The 22,661-nt window shown below is 62.1% G+C and overlaps 1 protein-coding gene across 5 annotated transcripts in view; it reads right to left on the reverse strand.

Moving 5' to 3' along the window:
- Positions 1-917: 917 nt before the first annotated feature.
- FAM53B (family with sequence similarity 53 member B) overlaps positions 918-22,661 on the reverse strand; it is a 110,394-nt gene continuing 88,650 nt past the window's right edge. For all 5 annotated transcript variants that reach the window (XM_053668554.1, XM_037159080.2, XM_053668555.1 and 2 more), the window contains one exon: positions 918-5,051. In XM_053668554.1, coding sequence (XP_053524529.1) covers positions 4,683-5,051 — 369 coding nt within the window. In that variant the 3' untranslated portion in view covers positions 918-4,682. The remainder of the gene's footprint in view (positions 5,052-22,661) is intronic.

A 22,661-nucleotide genomic window follows, 5' to 3' on the forward strand; every position in this document is an offset into this window, starting at 1 on the left:
TGCCCTGTGGGAAGGGCACATGGGCAGGCTCCCTGGCCTCTGCTCTGTCACAGGGGATGTGAGGCTGGTTCCCTGGGTCCCTGGCCTTGGTACTACTCTAAGGCTCCTGGGGTAGGGGCTCCCTCACACACAACTTCAGCCAAACCGGCCTCCCTTCACTGGTTCTGTGCACCAGGTGGTCATAGACCATTCAGTCTGAAAAGGGATCTGCGGCTCAACAGAGAAGGGGCGGAGTCCAGCAGCCCAGGGGGCCCTCTGGGGAGAGGAGCACCCTTGGGGCTTGGCACAGGCACCAGGCAACCCTGTGGTCGGAGCACAGCGACCAGCACTGGGGTGCGGCAGGGAGACGTGTCTCCCCAGCCGTCCACAGCCTGCACCAAACTAGTCTTCCGTGCCTGGTCAGCCAGGGGTCCTGGATTTGGAGGGGCACACACAGGAACCGTGTGCCCCGCTCCCCACACAGCACAGGGGCCAGCCATCCTGTTCTCTGTGGGGTGTGGGGCCCAGCCTGTGCCTCCTCTTTGGCTGCCGTGGTAGGCAGGTGGCCCTGTGGGGCTCTAGGCCAGGCCTGGGGCACTGTGACCTGTAGCCGACCGCCGTGTGCCTGCCGAGGGCTACAGTGACGCCCTCCCAAGGGCTCTGGACTCAGACATTTATGGAGGGGGCATCTCTGCTCCACTGTGCTGGGGCTCTGGGCACCAGGTTACCCAGACGGCACCAGCAGAGGAGACCCCCCACCACCACAGCCGTAGCCCTGGCCAGCCCTCCCTGCCACGGTCACTCACACAGCCCCTGCATCCAAGCCTCTGAAGAGCCTGGAGATGTCCGCTACCGCCATTTCACAGACCCCACACTGAGGTTCAGAGGCGACAGGGGTTCCCGCTGATCAGCGACACCCAACAGAAACCACACACAGCTCCTGGTGGATGGACATTAAACCAGGAAGCTTTATTTACACAGTAAAAGTAACAAGCAAATTCCTGAGACTAGAGCAGCTGTAGTGCGGGACAGCTCTGCCTGGGCGGAGGGCGGGCTGCGCTGGGCGCCTTGGGCTCACAGGTTGCTCTGCCCAGGGCGGGGCCTGGCCACCACCCTTCCCGGGGGACATCCAGTTCCAGGAAAGCACACTGCGGCCCCCAAACAGCCCAGCGCTGTCACCTAGCACCAGGACATCCCCCCACGCACTGAACACACCATTTATTTGCCCACGAGACTGTGCTAGAAGGTCAGACTACCCTACCTGGGCTACACGCTCCCCGCTGCCATCTGGGACTTCTTTCCTCTCGTCCCTTCCCCCTTCAAAGAGAAGTGGTTTTCTGGGACTGGCACCAAAGGGCAGGATGTGACCAACTATGGGGCTGTGGCGAGAGGCGGCCCATTGCTTGCAGGGGAGCATAGCGTCTGCTGGTGGCAGCAGGGGGGGTCTGCCCCTGCCCCAGTCACAGAGCGTGGAGTGGTGACAACCTAGGTGGCTGGCCCGAGGCCAAGTGCGTGACTCCGGCCTCACGAGCAGACATGGATGTGCGGCACGGGGGGAGCAAGCCCAAGCTGGGTTCAATGCCTCGGAAGCTGCTCGGATGGACAGTGCCCTGAACGCCGGGGTGTGGGAACCACACACCCCTCCCCCCTACACGGGGAGACTCATGTGGACGTTTGGTTTCATTTCATCATGTGGGCTTTCGCTTTATTGAAATTCTCTTTCAGCATACAAATTCACAAAACTTTCCTGCTACAAAAACTGTGGAAAAGTAAGGCTTTCTGAGAATGAAAATCCGTAGGTATGGTCAGAACTGGGTCCCCTGTGGCCTGCACATCACATGTGCCTGTGGGCCCCGGGCCAGGTTCTGGCCACCAAGAGTAAGGCAAGAGGGTTTGCGGCAATGTAAACGGGGTCGGGGGCTGTAGTCCGGAGCCCTGCCCGGCCCCCACAGGCAGACAGCAGCCCCTGGGAGCCCGGGGGCCTTAGAGGGCACTCCTTGGGGGCAAGTAGGGGGGGGGGCGTGTGACAGCAAGCCTCTCCTCCCCACCCATCCTCCAGGACCCCCAGGGCCGGCATACAGCCTGGCACAGCCCCCCTCCTGCTCTGACTTCCTCGGCGCCCCCCAGGGGCGGGAGTTCATGGGCATCAGATGCAAGAGGCAGGACTCTGACCAAAGTGAGGCTGCTGCAGGGTGAGCCGCCAGTCTGCCCACCGCCCCTGGGGATGGTCACACGGGGTCCGAGAGAGCTCCCTGGGTGAGCCTCCCTCCAAGACCAGAAAGGGCCTCCCTGGGCAATGTGGCAGAGCTTTCTAGATGAAGTCTGCTCTCTACAACCAGAGGACAAATATGAAACCAACTACAGGCTGCATCCTTCTCTGAGCAGAAGGGACACAGGCCATCCTCTGCCCCCAGTGCTGCCGCTGTGGGCTCGGGCTTGGGACAGGAGCTTGGCGGGCACAGTCAAGAGGGGCCAGAGAGGCTGTGAGGGGTCCAACCCTGCCTTGGGCTGGGGTCCCCTCTGCCTGAAAGTGCCCTGGGGCTGGACTGCTAGTCCACAGGGAGGTCAACTGCACCACAGCCCTGTGACACCCACCGCCATGTGCCTCCCTTCCTGTCCCCCAAGGAAAGGCATCTGGGGGCTGCCACCCAGGCCTGTCCTGGCTCAGCTCCCGGCCCCTCACTGTGGTCACCTGCAGTGTGGACAAGGGGATGGGGCCCTGCCACTCCTCCCACAGGAGGGGCTGCTTTAGAGGCCGTGGTCCCTCTGTGGTCACTCTTCTTGGTGTGGGCCAAACACCAGCACCCCCACCCCAGGCCTCCTGGGGACTCGGAGCATCTGCAGTGCTCTCCAACTCACCCGCCCCCTCCTCTGGGTTACTGCCAAGGGGACACAACCTCCACAGCCCGCCAGGCGGGGGTCGGCCGAGATGTCCTCGTCTGCCCGGAGCCCCCAGCACTCTGGTTTGGCTCTCCACGGTCCTAAGGGGCTGTGCCTTTGGTGGGAGCCACTCAGGCGAAGCTGGTGGGCACCCCAGCCCTGCCCAGGGCCTGCACACCCCCTATACTCCCTGACCAGGGGCTTCCACTCATCTCCCAGGCCACTGATGGGGTTTTCTGCATCTTATGGCTGGTTTGTAGAAAAAACCACCTATACGCCAGAACCCGAGCCACCTCCTCTGATATAAAAAAGTGAAGGTTTCAGTAAAGCTTCCCACCAGAATCTCCCTTTAGGGAAAAGAGGAGGAGCAGTTAACCTGCAGAAGTGAGGGAAGCCTTCGCTATGAACAGATGCGCCAAGCGGAGCGCCACTGTGACTGCCCACATTGCGTGTTGGCGGCTCCGGAGAGCGCAGCGCTCATGTGTAGCCTTTTGGGAAAAGGAGCCCATGGCTCATAAGCCGACTGTTTGCTATTGCCTGTGAAGAGCCGAGTTTGCTCAAAGCCTGATTCCAAGAGAGCAGCCCCCACGTGGGGAGTCTGCAGACAGGTGGACAGGAGCTGCCCAAGAGGGAGGAGCCAGGCGCCCGGAGCTGGGGACGGGCGGGTGCACCTTGAGCTCTGAGCCTGCGCTGGGTGCGGCAAGGAGGCGGCACTGACACTCTCTGCCCCCATGCTCTGAGTAGTGGGGTTTGGGGGGCTTGCCTAGAGAGGGATGGGCCATCCTGATAGAGCTGGCTGCCCCCCACCAAGGAGAACGTACCTGGAACCCTGCAGGGGGCCTGGCAGGCCTGGACCGGGCCGGGCCCCCCGAGTAGGCAGCAGACCTCTCCACCCCGAACGCGCCCAGGCCTGGTCTGTGTGCCTGTACAACGCCTGCCTCCTGAGGATGTTTTCCAGAGGCTGCCCTTTTACGGTGACGAGTCTCCACTCACCTGAAGCAACTAAGCTCAGCGCTCAGTGACAGGCTGGCATAGGAAGTGGCTGCCACCTGCCGACCCCGCCGAAGCAGCCCAAGCAGTGGAGAGCCTCGGGGCTGGGCTCTCCACACACGGGGGAGGTTAGTGGGTCTGTCTTTTCGGCCAACAGATCCACCCAGTGTCTGATGTAGATGGCCTCTAATGAGCACCCCAAGTTGTTCCCTGGGCCCCGAGAGTTCCAGCGTGGAGGGCCACCCCAGCAGCCCAGGCCCGTCTCTCACACTTGGAATTAAGGCCAAACGGTTCTGGCGTTACTGCAGGAGGCAGCGCCCCCAAGCCCGCAGGAGGGAGACCTGGGAGCAAAGGCACAGATAAGACTGAGTGAAAGAACCTGCAGGGCCGACTCCCCAGACGGAACCTGAGCAGAGGGCGGGGCCTTGACAGCCCCGGGGGGGCCTGTGTCCCGCAACAAGCTGCGCGGGGCTGGGAACCCCAGCCAGGGCCAGGAGACTGTTCAGGGGGGCCTGGCCAATGTCCCACAAGGAAAATGGGGAGGCAGACCCGAACCGAGCAGCTGCTCCGGCGGCTACAGCAGTTCCGTGGACCACAGCGGCCATGCTGGCGAGGGCCGGGCGCTCCGTTCCACTGCGAGGCGCGACCAGGGCCCCAGCAGGCTGAACGGCCTTTCCGGGAGGTGGGTGGGCTCACTCCCCAGGACCCGATGCCTTCCAGGAAGCTTCTGTCAGGCCCAGGAGTGGGGCGCCTCCCTTCAAGTGCCCACCTAGTGCGGAGGGAGGCTGTGGATCCTCATGCACCCCACCCCCGACCAGGGGCCCGTGGCCCCTTCAGTTATTCTCTATCTGTTCGATATCCAACTCGCCGTCCAGGGAGCAGGGGCTGCTCTCGGCAGCCCCCCGGTCCCGCCAGGCCGTGGCCAGCTCCCCCCGCCGGCCGCAGACCTCGTCCAGGGCACCGCCATCTGACTCCTCACAGCTCAGCTCCTCCTTGCAGGCGAGGTGGTCATCAAAGGGTGGGGGGAGAGGCTCGGGGACTGGGGTCCCGGCGGGGGTCCTGCCCCCAGGGCCGGGGGCTGAGGCTGAGAGCAAGGCGGTCCAGGACCTGGTGCTGCTGACGTGGAGAGCGAAGGGGCCATGCGGGCTGCCGTCCTCTGTCCCGGAGCTCAGGCAGCTGAGGCTGCTGAAGGTCTGACAGTTCTGTGGGGGGCAGACACACAGGTCACTCAAGGCCATGCTCCCTTCCCAGAACCAAAGGACCACCCACCCCGCCAAGCCAGGCCCAAGTGTCTGGGGCGATGAGTCCTCCAGGCGGTGGAAGACCACCCGACCCCTGGACCCCTGCACCGTCTGGGCAAGGAGAAGGGGCTGTGCGCCATTTACTCATGAAGAAGTACCGTGGCCAACAAGTTCTGTTAATAAATAAATGCAGTACTCAGTTTTCCACCTACAAAAGGCCAGAGAGCGTGGGCCTGGGGGCCCAGGCCACCACCTTTCGCAGGGTGATCTGATACAAGGGCGCCAGGTTCCTTTAGGCAATTTCACTTCTAGGGTTTTTACCTAAGAAAACAATTTAGGGCACAAGCCAAAATCCAGCTCCGTGCACATTCCCTGCCACGCTGTTCAACTGAGGAGAGAAGGACCCAAACCCTACGCAGCCCCAGTTCTGAAGGTGTGCCTTTTCAGACAAGGCAGGCTCTTGAGCCACTACAAGAACATTCCGCAGCGAGTCCACTGACGCAAATGGAAACTCGCCAGGCTGCACTGCAACACCAAGGGCAGGATGCCCACCCCACCCACCCTCAGTGCCCGGGACGGGGGGGCGGGGGTGTTCCAGGAGGGCTGAGCAGATGTCTGCCTGGTGCGCCATGCAGCCATCCAGGGAGCTGGTTTCCATGAGAACCCAGGCCCCGCCTGGAGATGCTGAGATGCTGGCTCTCCAAGGGGAGGAGACTCCTGGAACCTTCCAGGGGCCCTGCAGCCTCCCCAGCCTCATCTGTACGAGGCTGGAGATGGGCCCTGTGAGGCCCCCAGTGTGGCAGTGTGACTGTCACAAGCTCCCGGCCCACAGGGCTGGCTTTATGGGCACGCTCGGGAGGGCCCCAGGCTCAGTTTAAAGCTCTGCTTTCGTCACCTTGGAATTCCCAAGTTTTTGAAAAGGGCCTGCACTTTCACTCCGCACCGGGCCCACAATGCACATGGCCAGTCATTGCATGTGAAGCTGTCTGAGCTTAAAAGAACCCCCACCTCCTGTCCCTGTCACCCACAGCTGTCTCTCTGTGGGGCTGGCCTACTGAAGGAGGAGCCCTGGGGCCTGCCTGAGCAGCGCTGAAACCTGAACATCACCTGAGGATGCCCGGGCCACGTGTCATGAAAGGGGGCAGCCAGGCACAGTGTGGTGTGCAAGTGGGCTGAGTTAAACGTCTGCTCTCCTAGCACAGCACAAAACTGGGATGGGGGCTGTGGCGGCCAGCCAAGGAGACTCCCAACAGGAGCGGATGCAGTGCCTTCGGGCAGGGGGGCGGGATTAGACAGAAGGGATGGGCATTGGCGGGGGTGGGAGGGGGACACGAGGGGAGGACTGGAGCGGCGCCACATGCCTCCTCTTGTCCAGATCACGGGCCTGTCCCGAGGGCCCCGGTCCTTTCACAGCCTAGTGTCTGGGTGCCACTCTGAAATAAAGACGACCACCAGCTGGCACAGGAAACGAGCCCCCAAAACAGGTCCGGCGAACGGAACATTAACAGGCACTCTCTGGAGGTAGGTGGCGGTGCCGGTCGAGTGCTCATTCGTTGTTCCTGACCTTTCCACTCTGAGAAAGGTGAAGCCTGGGGCACTGGGTAGGGGGCCTCTGGGGAAAAGGAGGGAAGGGCAGGGCCCCCAATCAGACCTCCTGGACCCCAGATGCTGGCCCCCGGCCTGGGCCGCAGCAGGGCTCAGTGAGGCTCCCCTAGTCTGCACAGAGCACATCCCCTCCGACACAGCAGAGGGCTGCCGACAGCTTCCCGCACAAAACAACATCCCCAGGTGAGAACACAAACTTGAGGCTGCGGGGGTGGGAATCCCCCCCATTCTGTGATGCATCTCTACTGGCTGGGACAGGAGGAGAGCAGGCTCTGCCCAGGCAGGGGCCTCAGAGCACAGCTGAGTGCGTGCTTCTCTGCCCTGCAGAGTGGGGGAGGGTGGCCACAGGACCCCATTTAGAAATAATACCATCCAGGGTGAGCCTGAAGTGGCGCACATGGGTCATGGGCGATGCCGAGACATGGACGCCCTCAGCCCTGGGGGACACCCACGTCCGTTCACCTTTCCCTGGCAGCTCGGATTGTCCTGCCTGACATTGTGGCAGATGTGACGGCATCTGGGCACCGGGGACCCCAGCCTGCTGGGACTGTCCAAAGATGCAGCTCTGGCCTCAGTGGGCCCCAGAGACAGCTGGGGTCAGGCAGGCTGTTACAGCCCTGGGCTCTGCCTGGGCACAGGCGTCACAACTTCAGACCATGCCCCCTACCCTCTGGCCTTGCCCCCCCCACCCCCGTGCCCAGTAAGGCGGGTGGGCCAAGGGCACCCAGGGCCACCTGCTCTGGCCGTCTGAAGTAACTGGTCCTTGCTTTGCAGCAGGGCAAGGAGCTGAGAGGTTTGGTTGGTGGGTGAATGTCTTCACAAGTCAACCCTTGACTTGTGACTGTCAACCCCAAGAGGCCTGTGAACACCCCCCAATAGCCCTCAAGACACCTGCTCCTTGGCCACAATGCCAGTGTCACCTTGAAAGCTTTGTTGACCCAAAACCCAGCCACAGTGGAAACCAGGCCCCGCCTGCACCCGATAAATGCCCCAGGCAGTGGCACGTCCCTCCTGCCAGGAGGAATGTGGCGGCCACAGTGGGGCAGTTGTGTGTCCTGCCCAGACGCCGCCCCGGGAGAGCCCATGCCACGCTGGCATCCAGGGCGCGCGCCCCGCCCAGTGCGCCCCCCGCCCAGCGCCCGCCCAGCGCGCCTGCTGGAGGCCCGGAGGCCGGCGTGCCCTCAGAAATGTCTGGGGAACCTGCAACAACTTTAAAGTACCACGTGAACACAGCATTCCAGGTGCTTCAGGGCACTGAGTCCCACGCTGTCCCAGACAAGGGTCACCTGCTTGGTTGGGCACAGGTGTGCCCAAGTAAAAAAGCTCAGACTGTCCATGTGGCTGCAGGCACTGGTCAGCACCCCAGTTTTAGAGCCCGGGGTGACTTAGGAATGGAACCCCTGAAGCCAGGCCTCCTCTGCAGCCAGCCACGTGCCGGCCCCCACCCCACCCCACCCGGTCTGCCGTGTCTTCCCCGCACAGCCATTCCATGCAGATGTTCGCTCCTACACTCTCCTCTGGACAGGAGGCACCTGGATGGGCCTAGAGAAAGAGACACAGTAGTGGGGGGGCGGGGGGAGCTCCCAGCCAGGCCCTGGCTCATAGGGTCTAGCGCTGCCCCGGGCTTTGGGGGACCAACTCCAAGCAGCTCCTCACACTGCAGAGCTCCCCGTGGGGTCCTGCTGAGGCTGCTTCCCATCCTGCCCACACCCCTCAACTCCCTCCAGGTGTCCTGGGGGCCTCCCCACTCGGCCCAGAGCCCCCGTCTCAGGCCCTGCCTCTAGGAACCCACCTAGGATGGGGGTGAAAGCACTCTGCATGCCCCCTGCTCGTCGGCACTGCAGTTCCTCCCGGAGCAGCAGCGCAGGCCTGGTCCGAGGCCGGCAGGCAGGTGCCAGCAGGCAGGTCCCGGCAGCGGCCCAGCCATGGCAACCAGACTGCTTCGAGTCTGCAGCAGGGCAGTGGTTTCTGAGGGTCACCTCTCACCTTCGCCCTGGGGGACACACACCTCCCAGATTGACCTGGCCTCTCGTAGTGCCACCTCCCTCGTCTTCAACCCAGGGTGATGGAGCTCACTGTGTCCCAGATTTGGGGTGTGACGAGCCCAACCTGCCAGTCAGCACGCTCGGACCGGGCACCCAGCCTGGCCGACGCGTCCTGGAGCCTGCGCCCTCCGCTGGGGCCTGCCGGGCCCAGGGCTCCGGCCCAGGGCAGGCGTCTCCTCCCCACACAGACACTCCCGTGAGACAGAGCTTTCCAAGTGTCAAGAAAACGCCCGGCCGTGAGAATGGCTAGCAGCCTGGAAATTTTCTGAGTCTCATTTATGCTGGAAACTGGCACGGAGACAACCAAGACTGCAAGGCATGTGGTTTCCTGGGTTTTTTTTTAACTATCTCAGAAAAGAGGAAAAAAAGCACCAGAATATTTTTGGCCTATCTTTAATCCATCTTTGATAAATCCGAACTTTGCATCGAGGCTGGACTCTCTCACAGGAAGCCCTGGGTCCAAGAGGTTGGTGGGCGGGGGCTGCCCCCCCACCCCTGGAAGCTACCCTGAGCCCGAGTTGCAGGTGGGCTGGGTGTCCAGCAGGTGCTGGAGATGCCCTGACTCTGGGCTGTTTCTGTGAAAGGTTCAACTTTTCTTACCCAGACCACTTCCCCACCACCCTCAGGGATGAGAGAAACAACAGCCAGGTTCCTGAGGCCTGAACACAGGAAAGAAAGTGACTTTGGGGGGGCCCTGGGGCCCAGAGAGCACCCTGATCTCCGAAGGGCTACTCGGGCTTTTCCAGGCTCTTCTCCAAAGGTCACGGGTTTTAGGATCAAACAGCTGGGGCAGGGGCAGGAAACGTCTGCGGTGGGGGGTGGCTCTGGGCTTTACCAGGAAGTCCGTGCCTTCCTGTGCCTCTGTCTCCTCAACTCGCTTCTGCAGAGGCCGCAGGCGTGTACTGAGCACCCATTCCCCTGGTGGGCCCTTCTCACCCACCGAACCCACTTCAGCCCAGCTCTGCGGGCTTCCGTCTGACAGCCAGCCCCGTGCTGTGGGCACCCTGCTGGCCCGCTCAGTGCTGGGCCCCTCCTGCACCCTGCACCCAACTGCCAGGCTCAGGGGCCAGGTGCTCCGTGCAGCCTGGGGGCAGAAGGGAAGGACCCGCCCATCAGCTCGCCTTGCTCAGCCTGTGTGTCCACCCAGCCCCGAGGTCCCCGGGGTGCTCTGGGCAGGAGAAGGCCTTGGTGGCCCAGAGTCCTGCCCGTCCTTGGAACAGCCACACCGCCGCTCGCTCTACTCCTGCACCAGGCCCCCCGGGGGGCAGGTGGCCTGCCCCAACACAGGAGCGGTGTGGCTGACGCCGAAGGGCCTCCTGGCACCCGCGCGACTGGAAAACAAACACTTGGTTTCTGCGGTGAGCGTCCCGGCCAGCACACACTCAGGCCGGGGCTTGTGAAACCACCTCGCTCTCAGCCTGGCGTGAAGAGAATTCTTTTTGCTTAAGAGAAGTCGAAGGACCTTTTCATAGCACACAGGGGTCTGGCAGGGGGCCAAGGCCGGCGTGCCGCCGAGACACAGGCAGTGTCCGGGGCACAAGGGCAGGGCCATGGCGGGAACAGGGTGAAGAGTGCCAGGCCCTCCTGGCCCCACCCCAGCCGCCCCAGGTCTGTCCCAGGCACTGGCTTCCAGAGAAAGGGGGTCCTGAGCAAATCCCCAACCAAATAGCCCCAATTTGTAGGTAGGCAGACTGAGGCCAGTGGTGGGAGGAGACTGTGAGCAACCAGACCTCCTGACAGGCGGGCCACACTTCGGAGGGCGTTCTATCGGGGATGGACGGTGGTGTGGAAAAGGCTGGACAAGCCTGGGCTGGCCCAAGCCCCCGGCTGCCCTGGAGGGAGCGCCTCAGCAAGCCACCGACCTTCTAAGCCTCAGTTTCCCATTTGTACCACGAGGCTAATAAAAACCCCAAAGTCACAGGATTGTCTAGAAAACTGTGCTGAGCTCGCTTCCATCCTTATTAAGTGCTTTCTGACTTCCCCACTCTCCTCAATGGCAAGAACAGGTTTCAGTGTTTTTAAAGTGTCACTTCGCAAAACAGCATAGACAAAAAAAAAAAAAACCCTGCCAGCCCCACGTGCTTGCGCTCCGTAATCTGCAAACTACTCCTGAATTCTGTGCAAGCCCGGGACCTGAACACACAGGAAAGGCCAAGCCCCGCAAGGTAAAGGGGCCGCACAGGGCCAGACACGCGCACGTGGGCGGTCAGGTGCAGGCCCTTCCATGTGGCTGGGAGGTGCTTTCACAATCGCAGGAAGGGGACGCCCCCGTGCAGGGTCCACGTGGCCCCTGCCCGCTGACCGGGCTGGGGTGGGGCTTCTTGCTCCCCGGAAGGACACTGCGGGCTCTGTGGGTGACCCAAGGCAGAGAGGGCTGCTTTGTGCCCCAAACTCCAGCTTCCCCCAAATAAGGCCCATCTCCCAGACGGTGCCAGCCTCATGCAAACAGGCCAGAGTCCACCATTCAGAGCAGCTGTGCCCACCCCCCTTCCGGAACGAAGAAGGAGGTGGCCTGTCTGTCAGAAGGCCTGGGGGTACGGGGAGAACCTGGTGCCGTGGGAATGTTGGGTCACACACTAGGCCAGGTGTCTCCAGTTCCGGCACATGTGAACACGGGCCCCCTTTCTACCTGCCATCGTCCTTCTACACCTGGGGAATAGATAAGAAGCAGAGATCAAGTTCAAAGTGTCAGATTCGCTGCACTTCCTTTCAGTTTGGTGGGGGGATCTCTTCTTCCCCAACAACACAATACAAATCATAAAGAGAGGCAGGCAAATGTTCAGGAGACACAACTGACTGACTCACCCACTCACACAGGGACTCAGCACAGAAAATTCCAGAAGCAGTCCCCACACGCCTTACGGGCACAGCCCCTTTCGGGTGACGAAGCGCTCCCCATCTTAGGATGAGCCCACCCCTCTTAACTCCTGGGAGTCAGCATCCTGGCTGGTCCCACGCAGCACCCTGCTCGGGGTACAGGGACGTTCTGGGGTTCCCACAGGAGGGGCATTTCCCCACTAACTGGACCAGCCCCGACGACCCACGGGGCACCGGGGACTGCCCAGGTCCCCTAAGAAGAGGCCCCCGAGGGTCAGCATGGAGCTGTGCAGCTGCCCTCACTTCCGTGGTGCCACAATGACCCCTGCCCGGATCCGGAGGGACTCCTCGTTGGCTACAAAGCTGGTCACGGCACGCACTGCCCCCACCTTGCTCTGCGGCTTGGTCCAAGGTCAGGGGTCCGAGAGCAATGGCTACCCCCAGGAAAGGACAGCAGGTGGGCAACAGAAATAGGGTCTGAGTGCAGCCCTGGGCCCGCAGGCAAATCTGCCCCCCTCCGGGCCTCCCCTGTTCTCTGTGCTGACAAGGGGGCCCTCCCAGCCCCGTGGTGTCCCTGACCGCCCGACTGGACACGGACACCTGGCTTCTGGCCCCAGCCTGCCACAGACCGGGCATCTCCTGGGAGAGCCCTGCCGACTCGGGCCCTCCACAAAACAGGGTGTCTGCGTGAGCCCTGCCCCGAGGGGCAGCCGCGGCAGGCGGCAGTGAAACAGCCAGAGGCCTGATGCCAAAGCCACGTCAGAACGGGACCTCCATCCCAGTGAACCCAGACGGTCTCCTTCAGGCCAGATCCTGCCCCGAGCTCCAGACCCAACAGGCCTTACGAACAACCTCACGCGTCTCAGACCTGGCCCAGCACCTCTGTCCCCAGATGTTCACGAAGAGCAAATGCCCCGCTCCAGGGCCCAAGGCTGCTCTGCTGGGCGCCGAAGTCCCGGCCACCCACGACTGCCTGACAGTGCTCGCCACCCACTCAGGCTCTGCCTGATGTCCTGAGCTCCCCCGGGGTGTCCTCTGTCAGCCAAGACCACCCCCTTAATAAACCTCTCCCCCTTCACCCCAGTTGGAATGCCCTCCCCTGCGCAACGGAGCTCTCCTGGGGCCTCCATGGCCCGCACTCCCCACCCTGGGCCCCAGGTCAAGCCTGCAGACTGGCTGCGGGAACTGAGGGCTCAGACACGGAGCCAGGCTTTGGATCGCTGCGCCCCTGACACTGGGAGAAATGAACCGAAAGCCGGGCGTTAAGTGGAGGGTTCAAAACGATCCATTTAGGGTAGAATCCTGACTGCTACTGGGGCGGTGTTCCTTGGGGTCCTTACTCGACCTGAGTTTCTCCTTCCCTGTCTGTGAGCTGGGGAAATAAAACTGCCCCCGTGGGGCTGGGATGGGGCTGGGATGGGGGGATGCACAAGGTCTGCCTTAGTGCGACTCCAACCCCACCCGACAGTGCCCAGCCGCGCCCAGACACATGCAGAGGGCCGGCATCCCCATGACCAGCCCCAGGCAGACCCCATCTGGGCCCCCCTGAAGGCGGGCCTGAGAGCAGAAAGCCCAGGCATGCTGCCGGAAGAGACCGCACTGGCCTGCACTGGCCTGCACTGGCCACCAGAGTCCTGCGGGGGCCAGGGGAGGGAGGCGGCAGCCCAGCCCGGCTCGGCCAGCATGTCCCAGCGTGCCTGGGCAGGGCAGGTGGCCATGGACATGCCTGACAGTGGCAGGCGTGGCAGGACATTCCTGGGCACATTCCACCTCTCGGGGCTCAGCTGTCCCCACCCGAAGGGCCACAGGTGAGTGGCAAGGACAGTGTAAAAGGCTCTAGTGCTCCTGAGCCTTGAGTACTCCTTACAGGACTGCCTTCCCTGAGGGTTTTGTGTCACCTGCGGAGCTACGGATGGGGTGGGGGGGGCCTCTTGCCCACCAGCCCACCAGGCCCCCTTCCTGGGGTGGTCTGGCCTGCTGGGTAAGCCCTACCTCTTTAGCCACTTCCATCCAGCACCATGGCAGGGCTGGGCCTGCATTTTAGAACCAGGAGACCTGGCTAGGAGTCCCAGCTCCGCCTGGTGCCCCAGGGGTGGCCTGAGCAGGGCTCCTCCCGTTGCAGAGCCCCATCCCTCTGAGCTGCAGTGGGAGCCACAGCAGGTGCTGTAATTAGGGAATTGCGTCCTATGGGACTCTGGAGTGCTGCGGCTACCACCCAGGAACCCTCAGCTGTGGCTGCCCAGAGGGTCTCAGCAGGAAACCCTTCGAGCAGGGGCTGCTGGGCTGCAGGGATGTGCAGGGACTGCATGAGAGGAGGTCCGTACGGTACACCGGGACCAGGCCAACCCAGTCCAGCAGGAGGCCCAGCTACTGACCAGGGTGGGCTCCCAGCAGATGTTTTCTTGAAGGGCAGAGGGGTGCTAGGAGACCCCCTCGGGGCTGTGGAGGGGCCCGCTCTGAGCATCACCAGTTGGGCCTGGACCACGTTCTCTGCAACCAAGCAGCCATGGAGGGGAGTCTCTGCCAGGGCCCAGCTGAGTGAGTGTGGATAAGTCATTTCCACTCCCAGAGCCGTGACAGCAGCCAGATGTACTCACGCGAGTGAGTGAGCCCATGAGCGTGTGCAAGACCCGGCTGCAGGCTTTTCAGTGTGCGGACAGACAGTGGCTCCCACTCGGAGGTGTGACCACAGGCTCCGGAAGGCTGGCCAGGGTGGCCCCTGCTGCGTTGCCTTTCCCAGGGACACACCTCGGCATAACTGTGAATTTCCCGATAGGCTCATTTTCCCCTTTTGTTCGTTACTGTTTGAACGCCTGCCAGGGTGCGCGAACATGGCCCCAGAAGTCCTCGCAGCCCAAGAGAAGGGACCGTGTGGGTACAGCTCTCGCCTCCATCTCTGCACACACAGGGCCTGAGGTGGACACGGGAAAGCCCCGGGTGGGGCGCCCGGGCTCCGTGTGCTCCAAGCCCGAGCCTCGCCCACAGGCCGCACCTTGCTGCTGCAAAAATGCCAGAATCCAGGATGGAAACCCAACTGGGCCCCCCAAGGGCCCTCAGCAATTCTCGCTGCTGCTTGGTACAAATTCCCAACTACAGTGACCTAAGGCCTGGGAAGCCAGGGGGGCTCCTGAACGTCCCCAGCAGAAGGTGCAGGGCCGGGAGCAGCCCTAAATCAGCCTCCATCGAGACGTTTCTCTGTGCAGAGGAAACCGGCCCTCGATGTTGAACTACTGTAAATTCTACCACTGCCCCTTGGAATTTCATCTGTTCCAAGAACAAAGGGCATTTCTGGGGGTCCGTTCTCGTGTCCTAGCAGCTGTGGGGCCTCTGCTGAGAGCAGGGCTGACATTCACTAAGCATTTACCCCGAGCTGCATGGGGATGGTCCCACGGAAGACTCACAACCACCTGGGGTGGGTGGAAGTGGGTGGGGGGGCTCCACCATCAGTGGGAGTTCAGACACTCACCATACAGGGCATGGGTGGGACCACTGCCTCCAGGACCGAGTGCCTGGGTGCAGAAAGGAAAGGGGTGGGAAAGGACGCCAGCAAGGCAACAGCCAGGCAAGAGGAGGAAGGGGGTGTGTGCCTGGGCTGACCCTGCCGGGCCCTGGCCCTCGGCCACATGGGAGCAAGGGGCAAAGGCCATGAGGGTATGACTCCCCCCTGGCGCCCACCCCCAGGTGATGAATGGCGTGTCAGGGGAAAGGCTGAAAGCACCGAGGAGGAGGCAAACCAGGACAAAACAAAGGAGCCAGCACCATGCCCATCACCAGGCCCTCGGCGCACACAGGGTCCCGCTGTCTTCTCACAGACCCCACTTGGGCCCTCTGGCCCTTCTTTCTCTGACACACAAGTGCACACACGTGGTGTGTACATGCACATCACCCCCCCACACACACACACACACACAGACCTGGCTCTGCCATTTGCAACCTCTTTGAGATGCTGCTGATTCTACAGTGACTGACAAACACACTGTCCATTTGACGTGGGTCCTGTGGCCCTCCTGGTCCGGGCGGGGGGTGGGGGAGCTGCGGAGGAGGAGCCAGGGTCGGGAAGCACGGGGGGCCCAGCCTCCAGAGGCCCACACCACCTCTGGCTGAGCCCTGGTCGGGAAGTGGGCCTACTCCTCTCTTGCAAAAACGTCTCATAATCTGGGAAAAGAACCCAGGGAGAAGTCCCTCGTTTTCTATCTGCAAGAAACTACCACAGAGAGCAGCTGCCAGGCACAGGGTCATCAGCGGAGGCCTGGGCGCCCTCAGAAAAGGGAGTCCGGAGCCACAGGGAGGTAAGCGAACCTGGGCTGACTACCCCGCCGGTGGGGCCCTGCCCCTGGAACACGGGAAGAGGCCTTTGCTGGCCCCGTCTTACGAGCAGACAGGCACAGCTCCCTTGAAATGGGCACACGTCCAGCATGCCCAGGCCATGCGCCAGAAACCCAGCAGGTGGCCTCGGCTGCTGACACTTGCACCCCTGACCCCCCACCCCGACCTGCAGGGAGAATGAGCGGCCATCATCATCCTTGCCCTCTGCAGAGCACCGGCCCTGCGAGGCTCGTCGGCAGTCTGCCGTGCCAGCAGCTTGGGGGATCTCAACGAGCTGGGGCTCCAGACAGGAGTCTTGAAAGCCGGAGCCATGCGTGGGGACGGGAGTGACAGGCTCCCTCTCACACCAGCGCCTCTCCCGGCCACTGTGGTGACAGCAGGCCAGCTCCAAGGGTGGGGCGGAGGGGTGCAGTGACTCCGTGGGGACAGACGGGCTCTGTGGCATAGCCCAGGTGGTCCCAGAGGCCATGTTCTCCAGCCTGGCACTTCCTCCCTGCAGGAGAACCAGCCTGGGGTGTGGGCCCCACCCTAGTGGCCCAAGAGCCAGACAGGTGCCTGGGCTGCCTTGCACGTGTCCTGCGTCCTTGCACGCGCCACGACCTCAGCCAGGCAGGAGTCCAGTGGCAGCGATGTCCCCGAGTGAACAAAAAAGCCTAAAATCCCCTGGGTCAGTGCGCCCCACCACCAGACAGAAGCACGTATGCACACCATCTATATTTGCAGAAGCTGAAGACTGACTCCTGAGAGGAAGGGTGGGCTTCTCTGTCTCGCAGTAAACATTGGCTCTCTCCGCAAAACTGCACGAGCCAAGAACTTCCCCTGCCCCCCTGCCCCGTCTGGGCAGGGGGGGGCGGCGAGTCCAGAGCAAGCCCCTCTGCACCGCGGCATGAAGCTCCCCGGCGGACAGACTGACATGCCTTTACATCTCCCCTTGGCGCCCTCCCTCTTTCATCCCCGCCATTGTCCCCCTGAGTGAGACCTCATAGTGTTTTCGTGAAAGCAAGAAAAATCGCCATTCCCGGAGGCATTGTGCGACCTGTCGAGGCGGAATCGCACACATGTGCCTTTTTTCTCACTGTTAGCTGGAGATGATCTCAGAGAAAGGAAAAGAGAAAGACGCACACAAAACACCAAACACAAAGGTCCCTTCCTCGACGGCCAGGGAGAAATAAAGCCGCTCTCTGTGTCCGAGAGAAACATCAACTGCGGGAGTGGCCAGGTTCACAGAGCCGAGCATCCCACTGGTCCAGATGAAAACAGAAAAGCAACTGCCAATTGGCCCGGGGGGGTGGGGGGTGGGGTGGGGCTGGGTGTTGGGGCAGTGCATTGTAGCTTTAGAAAAATCTTTTCTCTGCGAAGGCCCTTGGGGCCAGGGAAGCCCGAGCCACTCGGCAGTGCGGGGCTCACCCTGGAGATAACTATTCAGGGCTGCAGGTGTCTGGTGCATTTCCCATTGCTGTGCATCGCTCGGCATGGCAGCAACACCGAGCTCTTTCAGCCAGGGCTGCGGGGGTCTGTGCGGTCCGCTTAAGTCAGCCTGAAGCTGTGAATTACTCGCAGCCCCGGCCTGGCTGCCCAGAGCCCCAGGAGGGCCGGCAGGTGGACACTGGGACTAGGGGATGGTGCCAATTAAAAACTGGAGGCTTGTGGGCCTTTCTCTTCTGGTTTTCGTTCCTACAGCTACATTGTATCCATGGGCAGCGGATCCCAAAAGCAAGGGGGCCATATTCACCACCCCCTCCCCCCAAACTAGGCTAATTAGAAGCCTGGTCCCTCCCAGGCTGCTCCAGGGAGGCAAAGAGATGGCTCAGGAGACGAGGCGTGACTGTGAATGCTGGACAATCCCAGGGAGGGGGTGGAAGGGACTGGCAGGCTGGGAGGAGGGGTACTCTTGGACCTTTGCCCCATCCTGCAGCAAGCTGATTCTGGAAGGTATGGGGCCCACCAGAAAAGACTGGCACCTGTGGTCTCTGGAACATTCTAGTGTCCCCTGCATGTACTGGAGACCTCCAAACCTGCCTGTGAAGACAGGGCAGACCTGGTGTGGGAGAGAGCGAGCCAATCTATGGCTTACACAGCCCGGCCCCAGGGTTCACAGCCTCTGGTTGAATCCACCTCCCCAGGCCTGTTCCCAGGACGCCTGGAGGACAGCCAGCTGGCCAAGGTGGGCCGGGGAGGGGGGGCAGGTCACTGATTCTAGACACAGTCACAGTCAGGGAAAGAAGGGACCCAGGACTGGCCACTTTCCTGTTTATCCAAGGGCCAGCCACTTGGTCCCTCAGCACCTGTTTCAACTGGAAAGTGACGATAATGAAAGTGACCTTGGAGGGCTCCTGGCTGTCAGTGCATGGCACACCCAGCCTCCCCCAGCAACAGCCCAGCTGGTGACCACAAACCACAGCACAGCCAAGTAGCCACCACCCTTTGAGAAGCTCTGCCTGCACTCCAAGGGCAAATCCAAACCCCCAAAACAGGAGGGGCCCTCAGTGCCCTCCCCTCCTGTCCCAGTGCCCTTCAGAATTCCAGGAGAGCCCCCAGCCCACAATGGACGAAGATGTGGGTGGTAACTGCTCTTTCAGCGAAATGCCTGTTAATTCCGGCTGACCTGTGCGGCTCTCAGCAGCCCTTCTCCAAAGTACGGGGTGCGGGAACTGTGGGACGAGGCCCCCCCGCCAAGGAGCATCTCAGAAGGGCGACACTCAAAGGCTTCAGCCTGGAGGGAGGCTACAGGCGACCCCCACCTGGGGTTGTTCTGAGAGGCTGGGGACTCGGTTTCCCAGATGGTGGTGGGAGGGGAGGGAGCATCGGGAGAGACCCGGAAGGCCAGGTAACCTGACCTGAGAAGGCAGGCAGGTCCTGGGAGTGGCCATGGCGATGGCAATGGGGGAGGGACGCAGCCGAGGGTGGCAAGGGTCACTTTTCCAGCTGGAGGGGGTGGTGGGTTGTCCCTCTGCTGTGGGACCAGCACTGCCCAGCACATCTGTGCCTGAGGAGGGGAGGGGGGCCCCCCGCAGACCCCTCTTATGTTCTCCCCTGAATGACAGGAAGAGGAGCTGTGCTGGGGGGCATCCGTCTGTGGGATGGATGCCAGGCCCACCAGGCGAAGACCCCAGTAGTGGTCACCTCCCTCCTGGCAGCAGCAGGACAATGACCAGGCCCAGTCTCCATGGGGGGGAGGGTCCCAGGGCCCAGCTGTCCCCCCCCACCCCTCACTCCTCTTGCCACCTCCTCAGACAGCATCTGGGGCGACTGGCCCAGCTTCCTTTTTCTAAGTTTTTAAAACTAGAAACCCGAGCATTGTAATGGAAACAACACTGATGCTAACCCAGTGCTTCCTGGGCCCTGCTCTGCCCTGAACAGGCTCATAGGCCCAGATCGCCCAGGTTGGAGGCCCCCCCCCCCCAGGCTCCCAGGCTCCCAGGAGTGCCGGCTCGGAAGGCAGACAGGTGCTCACGCCAGGCAGTTGCTACGATCCCTCCAAGAACCAACCCTGAGATCCTGATCAATGGGCAAGATGGCGCTGTGCTCTGTGAGGAGGACCCGGGAGGCTCTGCTTAGGAAAAACGGCAACGCACAAGCGGGTGGCCGGCGGGCGGCGTGTCCACTTGCCTGGCCTCCGGGCAGGGGTTCAGGGGAGGCCCTGGCATGGCCTGGGGGCCAGCGGGAGAAGTGGGCCGAGAAGCCCCCTGACTGTGCCACCCTCCTTCCCAGCTCCTGGGGACATGCACTTAGGGTCGAAGAAAAGAGAAACCGCAGGCCATCAAAGCGATGAAGCCATAGCAGGGGTGGCTGGTAACAGGAGGCTCTGCTGCCCAGTGCCACCCAGCACCACCCCCTGCGGCACACTAAGGAGGTACCCCGCCCCCCCAGCACCTGCCCAGGTCAGAAGGATCAGATTCCCTGCCTGAGGCTGGACAGTACCAGGGCTGTTGAGGTCCCTGTACTCCCATCAGTCCACGTTCTCAGCTGTGCAGGTCACAACCGGGGGACTGGGGCCAGCTGGTGGGCAGAGGCAGGGATCCTACGAGGTGGGACCAGCTCCCCCGGTTGGTGGCAGAGCTGAGGATGAGAAACTCATCACAGCGCCTCTCCCCCCAACCCGGGGGAGCACCCTGCTTTCTGCCAGGCGCTCACTGGGTGCCCGCAGAACATCCCAGCTCCCACATGGACTAGCGAGGCTCGGCCTGGCCGCACGGTGGGCTCCGGCACCTCCCTCGGCCTTCGGTGCCTGATGGGAGAGGGCAGAGGAAACTCGACTCCACAGCCGAGTGCAGAAGGGACCCTGGACACAGGGGCTGCTGCCCCCAACTGCACCCCACCCCGTGCTGTCATGGCACCATCTTCCATTCGTCCCTCCGGTCCTTGTTCCCAGCCCCGGGCCTCTGGGATGTCAGGCCAAGGGATGCAGACATGAGATCAGGTTTGTGCGAAGCACAAGGTTTATGGCAACTCAGCGTCCCTACCCTCCAGGGTGGATGGCAGCAGTCGCTCTCTGTGGCCGTCTTTTTCCTCCCTCCGTTGGGAGATGGGCCTGCGCTCACCCCCTCCTGGGAGACCTGACTTCCCTTCCTGTGCCAAAGGTCAACCTACGACAGGAACATGATTTTGATGATTCCTTTAGAGGGGGCAGGAAGCTGGGGACTCTGGGGGCACGGCCAGCACCTTCTGCAGGACAGGCGCTGGGGGCACTCGGACCCCAGCTCTGAACTCGTGAATGCCGTTCTCCCCAGGCTGGAGGGGAGGCTTCATTCACAGAACCCCAGGGGCCAGGGCGGTCTCGGAATCAGCCCCAGGGACCAGAACAACGTGGCAAGGTCACCCTCCCAGCAGAGCCACCACTCGGTGCCATGTCACAGCTGGGACCCACCTTTGAAGAGGCCCTCTGCTGGCCTCTCCTGGGTGCTCTGCCAGGAACTTTTAACATACCGTCTCATTTAGTTTGTATCGCCTCCCTGGGGACTCAGCTTTATTATCACCCCTGCTTCATGATGGGGATGTGAGTCTCAGGGACCCAAATCAGGGGCTGGCCCGGAGCCTAAGCCCCAGGCCTTGGCCGTCTCTATTCTCCCGAACCCCACACCATGGCGATGAGGCAGTTCAGGGCTTTGGTCTGAGTGCTGGTTTATACATTTTGAGGCCCCGAGTTAATTGGAGGTGCCCCTTGTGTAGGTAAGCAAGGGAAGGAAGGGGGAGACCTGCTGAGGACCCACTATGTGCTGGGTATTGCGTATGAGCATGAGGAAGTCCTTTCGACAGCCGTGAGACAGAAAACAGCACGCCGGCCCACTGACGTGGAGGCCAAAGTGCGTGCCCCGATGCCCCACGTAGGGCACGCTGTCCCACCTGGGACCCGAATCTCCCCAGGGCTGTCCTCCCACCACCTGGCTGGAGGTGGGAGGGCAGCCCCAAAGTGAGCCAAAGAAATGCCTCCAGAGTCATGAGCAACACACAGTAGGATTGCTGGGACTCACGGGAGGGTGCTGTGCTGGGATCGCCGTTCCCGACAAAGCCCAGGGCCGCTGGGGAGGCAAACAGGGATGAGGCCGTGCCTGTCTCTGCTGTCAGCGGCAGGGCGATCAGGGCGGGGCCGGGATGGGAGAGGAAGTGGGTGTGGGCACCGAGAGCATCAACAGGAAATGCACACGAACGTGCCCATGAAGCAGGCTGAGGCCACGCTGCCAGCCGACTTCTGCATTCTCGGTCCATCCCGAGAAGTGGGCAACCACTAGTCTCTGCGGGGAGAACAGCCCACGCCTCCTCCCCACAAAAGCCCTTTTCCTGGGAGCAGTGGGGCCCCAGCTTTCTGGGAGGAACCAAGATCTGAGGCTCCTCACTCTGGGAACATTTGTGGAAAACCCCAAGTTCAAGACCACAGGCCAGGGACATGACAAAGGGCCCCACAAAGGGCCCAACCCAGGGTAGGAAACCTCCAAAATGGAGGGACCAATGGGCAGTGGCTGCCTCCAGACCGGTGTGCCCACCCCCCACAGTCTCTGTGGCCGGGAAGGGCCTGGGGTGCAGCGGTGAGAGTCAGCCTGCCATGTCCCGGCCTGACTCGTTCCACCTGCCACAAAGTCACTACCTGGTCCCTTCCCTCAGGACCTCCTCTCCCCACCTATAAATGGAAATCATGGTCTCTGGCCTCGGCACCCCCCCCCCTGAAAAACTGCCACGAAACCTCAGGAATAGCTGTCACTCATGAAGCTTTGGAGGGGGAATCCACCAGGTAAGCCGCAGAGCCCTCAACTGTGCCCTGCCAGCAAGCCCAAGAGGTGTTCTTGTCCTTGTTTAGCAGATGAGCAAACAGGCCCAGAGAGGTTAAGTAACTTGCCCAAGTTGCACCAGCCCCACCCGCCCTGGGTTCCTCCCGCTGCCAAGAGGCCCGGATGGGACCAGCAATCGTGAGAAGCTGCCCCAGGGGCAGAAGGCACGTCCCCGCCCGGGAGGGATGTGCAGCGTCACCGGACAGAACAGTTTGGGGGAAGCACGTGCCGCACAAGAGGGTAGGGGAGACCGGGCGGAACGGTGGGGGCTGACAGCCACGTCCCAGCACCTGGCAGGGACAGCTGTAGGCCTGCTGGGGGTGGTGCCAGGGTGGGATGGGCAGGGGACAGAGGCAAGGAGGGCCAGGGGCTGGCTGTCACCCTGTCACCACTTGCCTCACTGTGTCACCCTAGGCAAAAGGCCTCGCCTCTCTGGGTGTCATTCTCCCCAGATGCACAATGACAGGACTGGACTAAGATCCCTTCAGGTTCGCGCGCAGAATTATGGGTTCCAG

Source organism: Artibeus jamaicensis, unplaced genomic scaffold (genome assembly GCF_021234435.1).
Source record: "Artibeus jamaicensis isolate MK-2021 breed Jamaican fruit bat unplaced genomic scaffold, CSHL_Jam_final contig_490, whole genome shotgun sequence".
NCBI classification, from domain to species: domain Eukaryota; kingdom Metazoa; phylum Chordata; class Mammalia; order Chiroptera; family Phyllostomidae; genus Artibeus; species Artibeus jamaicensis.